The 10,075-nt window shown below is 41.5% G+C and overlaps 1 protein-coding gene across 1 annotated transcript; it reads right to left on the reverse strand.

The window, feature by feature from the left end:
- Positions 1 to 635: 635 nt before the first annotated feature.
- On the reverse strand, positions 636 to 9,667 carry LOC144253982 (RNA-binding protein 12-like). The gene is given in 5 exon segments (XM_077796724.1): positions 636 to 1,568; positions 1,570 to 1,813; positions 8,007 to 8,748; positions 8,751 to 9,039; positions 9,041 to 9,667. Coding segments are annotated over 5 exon segments (2,835 nt in total).
- Positions 9,668 to 10,075: the final 408 nt, after the last annotated feature.

Raw genomic sequence — 10,075 nt, forward strand, 5'->3', positions numbered from 1 at the left:
TATTTAAAGAAAAAAAACAACAAAACAGTTCTGCTCATTTACAAATGAGTCAATTAGGCAAGCAAAGCAGCAACATCTGAAGCAGGACTGTCCATACAGCAAGAATCCTCAAAGAAGCAATAAAGGTACATACAATGAATTTGTATACAGAGATTTTATTCAATTTAAAAAAAAATGAAGACTTTAGACAAAGCTTTGACCTTATTACAAAGCACGTCTATCTAGTTGTAAACTAAATTCCAAGAGTAGCCAACTTCTATATTTTAGCAGCTGGCAGGAGCACCCTCAATGAGCTCTACTGACATTTCTGTTTTCTTCATCCCATATATTATAAAACAAAACCAATCTAGACTCCTTGATAAACTTTATGTGGTCATTGAATTTTTACGAATGATTTCTCTAATAGTATGCCAAAATCATTTTTTTGTTCTCTCCAGATAGCTTTACTGTAACATACAGCAACATTTATCCTGGTTGTGAGCTGTACACAGTCAACCAATGCTTTGTTATGGAAACCAATCTATATGCAATTGAAACAATCCAGAGGTTCTAACCTGAAAATACTAGGAAAACAATCTGGATGCATTGAACACACCAATATGAAGGTCTACCATATAAAGAACTGATGTGAATGGCTATCCTAACACAAGTTTTACTTTTCTTGAGCCTATTGGCTTGTCATTTAAGTCAATGACAGCAGCTGTGGCTTCATCTTGGGATTCAAAGGCCACCATGGCTTCACTTTTGGGCATACCTTTTTCATTGTATTTTAAACACATTGAGTCTGGGATTACTTGATAGCCATAAAAGAAATCTAAAATCTCATCAATAGACACAGTGAAGGGCATGTTCTGCACTTTAATTACTGTAGGTCTTGGTTTCCCAGAACTAGATCCAAAGCCAGGTGGACCACCAATATGGATTGGGCCAGGGCCAGGGCCAAAGGCTAGTAGTCCACTCAAATGCCCAGGGGCACTTCCAAGACCAGGAGGGCCAATTCCAAAGCCAGGGGGGCCACCTAAGCTACCAAGACCATTTCCAAAATTCTGAGGGGCCCCTCCAAATCCCGATGGCCCACTTAAAGTATTCAGTCCAAATCCAAAACCAGGAACTTCCAATCCTCGACCAGGCAAACCACTGTTTCCAACTGAAGGCATACCAAGCTTAGCATCACAAAAGGCCCCTCCTAATCCTGAAGGAGGCAGTGGTGGCCCAAAGGCATTTGATCCACCAAAATTACCAGGGAAGTTGAATGGAGGTCCATTGTTGACCTCCTCTGATCCTACTGTCAGGAAAGCATGTTCTTCAACTCTGGCACAGGGCATTCCTGCACCAGGCATTCCCACAGCAGGCAGGCCCGCACCAAGCAGTCCTGCAGTGGGCATTCCAACATCAGGTATGCCAGCTCCAGGCATTTCTGCAGCAGGCATTCCTGCAGAGGGCATTCCCACAGAAGGCATGCCCACAGTGGGCATGCCAGCACAGCGTATTCCCACAGCAGGCATACCAGCAGTGGGCATTCCTGGTACTGCAGGATTACCCGGGACAAGCATCTTTAGGCCTTTTTTTTCCTTGGACAGAGGGATTTTTCTCAATCTCCCTCTTATCGTCTAGGGTAACTACATGAACAAATGCTTTTCTCCCATTAAGTTTTTTATAGTGTAAGTGTTCAGACTTATGTGCTTCTTCTTCATTTTTAAGCTGTACCAATGCTTGTCCTAGACCTTGCCCATTGTTATGAACAAGAACATGTACTGCATTTTCATCCACTGGGATTCCTTCCAGGAACTGCAGAACATCCATCTTAGTAATGCTGAATGGAATATTTGGGGTTTTTTTTTATCTTTTTTTTTTTTTTTATTGGTCGTTCATAACATTACATAGTTCTTAATACATCATATTACACGGTTTGATTCAAGTGGATTATGAACTCCCGCTTTTACCCCGTTTACAAATTGCTGTATCACATCAGTTACCCTTCCATTGATTGACATATTGCCTTTCTAGTGTCTGATGTATTCTGCTGTCTGTCCTATTGTCTACTATCCCCCCTCCCCTCCCCTCCCCTTTTCTCTCTCTACCCCTTCTACTGTAAATCATTTCTTCCATTTGTATTCTCTTGTCTTACCCCTCCTTTCCTCTTATATGACATTTTGTATAACCCTGAGGATCGCCTTCCATTTCCATGCAATTTCCCTTCTCACTCCCTTTCCCTCCCACCTCTCATCCCTGTTTACTGTAAATATTCTTCTCAAGCTCTTCGTCCCTACCCTGTCCTTGTTTACACCCCTTATATCAAAGGAGTCATTTGGTATTTGTTTTTTAAAGATTGACTAGCTTCACTTAGCATAATCTGCTCTAATGCCATCCATTTCCCTCCAAATTCTATGATTTTGTCATTTTTTAATGCAGAGTAATACTCCATAGTGTATAAATGCCACATTTTTTTTATCCATTCATCTATTGAAGGGCATCTAGGCTGGTTCCACAGTCTTGCTATCGTGAATTGAGCTGCTATGAACATCGATGTAGCAGTGTCCCTGTAGCATGCTCTTGTTAGGGCTTTAGGGAATAGACCGAGAAGGGGAATAGCTGGGTCAAATGGTGGTTCCATTCCCAGCTTTCCGAGAAATCTCCATACTGCTTTCCAAATTGGCTGCACCAATTTGCAGTCCCACCAGCAATGAACAAGAGTGCCCTTTTCCCCACATCCTCTCCAGCACTTATTGTTGTTTGACTTCCTAATGGCTGCCAGTCTTACTGGAGTGAGATGGTATCTTAGGGTAGTTTTGATTTGCATTTCTCTGACTGCTAGCGATGGTTAGCATTTTTTCATGTACTTGTTGATTGATTGTATGTCCTCCTCTGAGAAGTGTCTGTTCAGGTCCTTGGCCCATTTATTGATTGGATTATTTGTTATTTTATTGTCTAATTTTTTGAGTTCTTTGTATATTCTGGTTATTAGGGCTCTATCTGAAGTGTGTGGAGTAAAGATTTGTTCCCAGGATGTAGGCTCCCTGTTTATCTCTCTTATTGTTTCTTTTGCTGAGAAAAAACTTTTTAGTTTGAGTAAGTCCCATTTGTTGATTCTATTTGTTAACTCTAGCGCTATGGGTGTCCTATTGAGGAATTTGGAGCCCGATCCCACAGCGTGTAGATCATAACCAACTTTTTCTTCTATCAGATGCCGTGTCTCTGATTTAATATCAAGCTCCTTGATCCATTTTGAGTTAACTTTTGTGCACGGCGAGAGATAGGGATTCAGATTCATTTTGGTGCAAATGGATTTCTAGTTTTCCCAGCACCATTTGTTGAAGATGCTATCCTTCCTCCATTGCATGCTTTTAGCCCCTTTATCAAATATAAGATAGTTGTAGTTTTGTGGATTGGTTACTGTGTCCTCTATTCTGTACCATTGGTCCACCCGCCTGTTTTGGTACCAGTACCATGCTGTTTTTGTTACTATTGCTCTGTAGTATAGTTTGAAGTCTGGTATCGCTATACCGCCTGATTCACACTTCCTGCTTAGTATTGTTTTTGCTATTCTGGGTCTTTTATTATTCCATATGAATTTCATGATTCTTTTATCTATTTCTACAAGATATGCTGTTGGGATTTTGATTGGCATTGCATTGAACTTATAGAGAACTTTTGGTAATATCCCCATTTTGATGATGTTAGTTCTGCCTATCCATGAGCAGGGTATGTTTTTCCATCTTCTAATGTCTTCTTCTATGTCTTTCTTTAGGGTTCTGTAATTTTCATTGTATAAATCTTTCACCTCTTTTGTTAGGTTGATTCCCAAGTATTTTATTTTTTGGGGGGATATTGTGAATGGAGTAGTTGTCCTCATTTCCGTTTCAGAGGATTTGTCCCTGATATACAGGAATGCCTTTGATTTATGCGTGTTGATCTTATATCCTGCCACTTTGCTGAATTCATTTATTAGCTCTAATAGCTTCTTTGTAGACCCTTTTGGGTCTGCTAGGTATAGAATCATATCATCTGCAAATAGTGATAATTTAAGTTCTTCTTTTCCTATTTTTATGCCTTTAATTTCTTTTGACTGTCTAATTGCTCTGGCCAGTGTTTCGAGGACTATGTTGAACAGAAGTGGTGAGAGAGGGCATCCCTGTCTTGTACCAGATCTTAGAGGGAATGCCTTCAATTTTTCTCCATTCAGAATGATGCTGGCCTGTGGCTTATCATAGATTGCTTTTACAATGTTGAGGTATGATCCTGTTATCCCTACTTTTTCTAGCGTTTTGAACATAAAGGGATGCTGTACTTTGTCGAATGCTTTTTCTGCATCTATTGAGATGATCATATGGTTCTTATTTTTAAGTCTATTGATGTGGTGAATAACATTTATTGATTTCCGTATATTAAACCAGCCTTGCATCCCAGGGATGAATCCTACTTGATCATGATGTATAATTTTTTTGATATGTATTTGAATCCGATTCGCCAGAATTTTATTGAGGATTTTTGCGTCAAGGTTCATTAGAGATATTGGTCTGTAGTTTTCCTTCTTTGATGTGTCTTTGTCTGGTTTCGGAATCAGGGTGATGTTGGCCTCGTAGAATGAATTTGGAAGTTCTCCCTCTTTTTCTATTTCCTGAAATAGCTTGAAAAGTATTGGTGTTAGTTCCTCTTTAAAGGTTTTGTAAAACTCTGCTGTATACCCATCCGGTCCTGGGCTTTTCTTAGTTGGTAGTCTTTTGATGGTTTCTTCTATTTCCTCTATTGTTATTGGTCTGTTTAGGTTCTCTATATCCTCCTGGCTCAATCTGGGCAGATCATAGGACTCAAGGAATTTATCTATGCCTTCACTATCTTCTATTTTATTGGAGTATAAGAATTCAAAGTAATTTCTGATTATCTTCTGTATTTCTGAAGTGTCTGTTGTGATATTGCCTTTTTCATCCCGTATGCTAGTAATTTGGGTTCTCTCTCTTCTTCTCTTTGTTAGCATGGCTAAGGGTCTGTCAATTTTATTTATTTTTTTCAAAGAACCAGCTTTTAGTTTTGTCAATTTTTTCAATTGTTTCTTTTGTTTCAATTTCATTAATTTCAGCTCTGATTTTAATTATTTCTTGCCTTCTACTTCTTTTGCTGTTGTTTTGCTCTTCTTTTTCTAGGATTTTGAGATGAAGTATGAGATCATTTATTTGTTGTTTTTTTCTTTTTTTGAGGAATGAACTCCAAGCAATGAATTTTCCTCTTAGAACTGCTTTCAATGTGTCCCATAGATTCCGATATGTTGTGTCTGTGTTTTCATTTAACTCTAGGAATTTTTTAATTTCCTCCTTGATGTCTTCTAAAACCCATTGACCACTCAGCAACCTATTGTTCATTCTCCAGGTGATGCTTGATTTTTCCTTTCTTCTTTTATCATTGATTTTCAGTATCATTCCATTATGATCAGATAAGATGCATGGTATTATCTCTACCCCTTTGTATTGTCTAAGGGTTGCTCTGTGACATAGTATATGGTCTATTTTTGAGAAGGTTCCATGTGCTGCTGAGAAAAAAGTGTAGCTACTTGATGTTGGGTGGTATAGTCTATATATGTCAATTAAGTCTAGGTTGTTAATTGTGTTATTGAGTTCTATAGTTTCCTTATTTAACTTTTGTTTGGAAGATCTGTCCAGTGGTGAGAGAGGTGTGTTGAAGTCTCCCATGATTATTGTATGGTGGTCTATTAGACTCTTGAACTTGAGAAGAGTTTGCTTGATGAACACAGCTGCACCATTATTTGGGGCATATATATTTATGATTGTTATGTCTTGTTGGTGTATGGTTCCCTTGAGCAGTATGAAGTGTCCTTCTATATCCCTTTTGATTAGCTTTGGCTTGAAATCTATTTTATTAGATATGAGTATGGACACTCCTGCTTGTTTCCGCGGTCCATATGAGTGATATGATTTTTCCCAACCTTTCACCTTCAGTCTATGTATATCTTTTCCTATCAAATGCGTCTCCTGTAGACAGCATATTGTTGGGTCTTGTTTTTTGATCCATTCTACTAGCCTGTGTCTCTTAATTGGTGAGTTTAAGCCATTAACATTTAGGGTTATTATTGAGATATGGTTTGTTCTTCTATCCATATTTGTTTATTGATGTTACTAAACCTGATTTGTTATCCTCTTTGACTACTTTCCCCCCTTTACTGTCCTACCTCCCATTGTTGGTTTTCAATGTTATTTTCCATTTCCTCTTCCTGTAATGTTTTGCCAAGGATTTTTTGAAGAGATGGTTTTCTAGCTGCAAATTCTTTTAACTTTTGTTTATTGTGGAAGGTTTTAATTTCATCTTCTAACCTGAAGCTTAATTTCGCCGGATACACGATTCTTGGTTGAAGCCCATTGTCTTTCAGTGTTTGAAATATGTTATTCCAGGATCTTCTAGCTTTCAGAGTCTGTGTTGAGAGATCAGCTGTTATCCTGATTGGTTTACCCCTAAATGTAATCTGCTTTCTTTCTCTTGCAGCTTTTAAAATTCTATCCTTATTCTGTATGTTGGACATCTTCATTATAATGTGTCTAGGTGTGGATCTCTTATGATTTTGCACATTCGGCGTCCTGTAGGCTTCTAGGATTTGGGATTCTGTCTCAATCTTCAATTCTGGGAAGTTTTCTCGTATTATTTCACTGAATAGACTGTTTATTCCTTTGGAATGGAGCTCTGTGTCTTCCTGTATCCCAATGACTCTTAAATTGGGTCTTTTGATATTGTCCCATAATTCTTGGATGTTCTGCTCATGGTTTCTTAGCAGACTTGCTGAGCTGTCTATGTTCTTTTCCAGTTGAAATACTTTGTCTTCATTGTCTGATGTTCTCTCTTCTAAGTGATCTACTCTGCTGGTAGTATTCTCAATTGAGTTTTTAAGTTGGTTTATTGTTTCCTGCATTTCTAGAATTTCTATTTGTTTGTTTTTTATTACCTCTATCTCCCTGTGAAATTGATCTTTTACTTCCTGGATTTGTTTGTCAATGTGATCTTTCATTGTCTGATTTTGCTGTCTCATGTCTTCCTTGAGACTCCAGATCATCTGAAGCATATATATCCTGAACTCTTTATCTGATATTCCATCTGTTGCAGCTATTACCTCTTCTAAAGTTGAGTTGACCTGCATTGCTTGTGGTCCTTTCTTTCCTTGTCTTTTCATACTGCTCGCGTTTCTTTCTGCTTGGTGCAACTGTTGTGTTTTGAAATTTACCCCCTATTTATTTATGTTGCTCTTGTATACTTGAAAAGTCTCCCTTGCAGGTGCGGGCGGCGGCTGTGCCCCTACTCCAATTGGGGTGACGTGTCTACCACGCTGGCGGCTCTCTGGGCCTGTTCCGGGAGTGGAAGGCGGCTCTGCTCTGTCCCTATTCCAATTGGGGTGTCGTGACTACAATGCTGGCAGGTCGCTGGGCCTGTTCCGGGCGTGGACGGTGGGCTTGGCTGGCGGGATTACACCTAATGGCAGTCCCTAACCTCCCTGCTTGCTAATTAATGGCTTCTCTGAGGCGCCACGCCTTCTGTAGCTGCGGGGCAGGCCGCGCGAGTCAGTTGGCCTGGATCTCCGGGGTCCTGCTGCTGGCTGTTTTGATGTTGCAAGCTGTTGGAGAGTGGTGGTGTATTCTTCAGCTTTCCCGGATGGTGGCCGCTGACTGCCTGGATGGAGTGCCCGCTGTTTTGATGTTGCACTCTGAAGGAGAGTGGCGGTGTATCCTTCAGCTTTCCCGGATGGTGGCCGCTGACTGCCTCGGTGGAGTGTCCGCTGTGGGGGATGGGACTGTACCGCTTCCTTCCCCTTCTGAGATCCCGTGCTCGGCCCAAGGGTCCGTGTGGGCTTGGCTGGTGGGATTCCACCTAATGGCCTTCCCTAACCTCCCTGCTTGCTAATTAATGGCTTCACTGAGGCGCCACGCCTTCTGTAGCCGCAGGGCAGGCCTCGCGAATCAGTTGGCCTGGATCTCCGGGGCCCTGCTGCAGGCTGCTGGGATCCCTGGCACTCTATCGGAATATTTGTTATGTGGGCACAGACTTTGGCAGAGTTGACATCCCCCTCTAGATTTAACATCATTTCTCTCTGGTCATAGCTGAAGTTCTGGAGTCTTTTTCAAATTGTATCTATCTTTTCTAGCATACCTTTCTTAGTAATTGGAATAACTTGAATAAAGCGATTGCCCATGTATTGTTTATAATGACACAGAGCAGCCTTATAGTCAGCCTCATTCCTAAACTCTACAAAGCCTTCACCAGTTGCTTTCCCATTGGGTCCATAAGCTATATAAATACTATCTTCCACAATATCCAACTTTTTAAAAAAATCGATGACATGTTTGTTTTCTGCTTCAAATGGCAGCCCTTTCAAGTAAACACAAAAACCAGCCTCATGTGGTGATCTTGACCTTGACCTTTTCTGTCCACTGGGCGATTTTGACCTGGGCAGTGTCTGAGGAGGGGCATGGGTTTGTCCAGAAGGTCCCATACTTTGCTTAAAAGTGATTTGTCCTCCAGCAGCTACCCACTGTCTCTCTGTGGCAGGGCTAACTTCCACATAGTGTTGAATCATCAGCATTCTGTTTCCTTTCAAAGCTTCAAATGTATCTTGCGGAGAGAGAAACTTAACCAATCCATTCTCATTATTTCGGCCTACATGATCTTTCAACAAATGCACCACATCAACACGAAGCCCATGGAAAAATTCTCTGACATCATTTTCCATTGCAGAAAAGGGCATTCCATGAACACGACATACACATCATCAGGGTTGATGGGAAGAGGCTTCACGCTGCTTTGAGAGTCCATCTGGATAGGGTTAACAGGATTCAAAGGACCCAAAAATATAGGATTCAGGTTATTTTTCAGATTTATAGGTGCTCCAGAGCCATTCATTCCAGCAGGTAAAGGTGCCATGGGTGGCGGGTTCAAGGGTGGCATGCCTGACATGGGTGGCAGTGGGGTCATGGGTGGCAGAGAAGGGACTGGTGGAATTGGGGGCACAGGAGGCATAGGGGGCAATGTAGGTACTAGAGGAGGAACCTGGTATTAGGGGAATGGATGGCATTGGTGGCAAAGATGGCATTGCTGGGATTGGAGGAGTAGGTGGTGGTGAGATTGTGTCCATTGGAGAGGCTGTACTTGGAATGGTCGAGCTGAATGTGGGGCTCCCAAAAGAAGCCCCCATACTTGGAGGAGCAGTTCCTATGCTGGCTGTGGAAAATGTCTGTATGTTTTTGTTGCTTTCATGAACAGAAGTGGTAGCAGTAACTACACTTGGTGAAGGATCATTAAAGTTGGGTACTGTTGTAGGCAAGTTTACCCTGCCACTCATTCCTGAGGTAGGTGGTGGTCCTGATCTACTAGCATTTGCTGGTGGTATATCTAGGTTGGCAGTTTCAAACCGCCTATGACTCAGTTCAATCATATTCTGCATTTCCGTTTTACTACTCAACAATAGTGTTACTTTTGACCCTATAATTGTACCACCTGTGCTCATCATACCAAGCCTTGCATCTTCATCAGTGGCAAAAACGATGAAAGCCTCATCCAGTTCACCCCCTACAATATGCACGCCCCCATCAGGGATGGTCAATCCAGAGAAGAAGTGGTGAATGTCCATGGTCCCTGCCACAATTGAGAGACCTTGCAAACGGGTGACCTCAGCCATGCTGCGCTAAAACCACACACACCTGATAAAACAAGAGATATATTTTCTTAACAAGATGTAGAGGCCAAGTCAATCCTGTGGGCAACCAATTAATCCAACTTTTTTTTTTTTTAAAGAGAGAGTGAGAGAGGAGAGAGAGTGAGAGAGAGAGAGAATTTTTAATATTTATTTATTTATTTATTTATTTAGTTCTCGGCGGACACAACATGCTTGTTGGTATGTGGTGCTGAGGATCGAACCCGGGCCGCACGCATGCCAGGCGAGCGCGCTACCGCTGAGCCACATCTCCAGCCCTAATCCAACTTTTAGACGGGGAGAACTCGCATGGCACCAGAACCCCAACTCCCCCAATCATCCCTGCTCGAGTGCCTGTGCCCCAAGGCCGGAGCCCACAGCAGCCACCACCTC

Source organism: Urocitellus parryii, chromosome 3 (assembly GCF_045843805.1).
Source record: "Urocitellus parryii isolate mUroPar1 chromosome 3, mUroPar1.hap1, whole genome shotgun sequence".
Taxonomy (NCBI): Eukaryota; Metazoa; Chordata; class Mammalia; order Rodentia; family Sciuridae; genus Urocitellus; species Urocitellus parryii.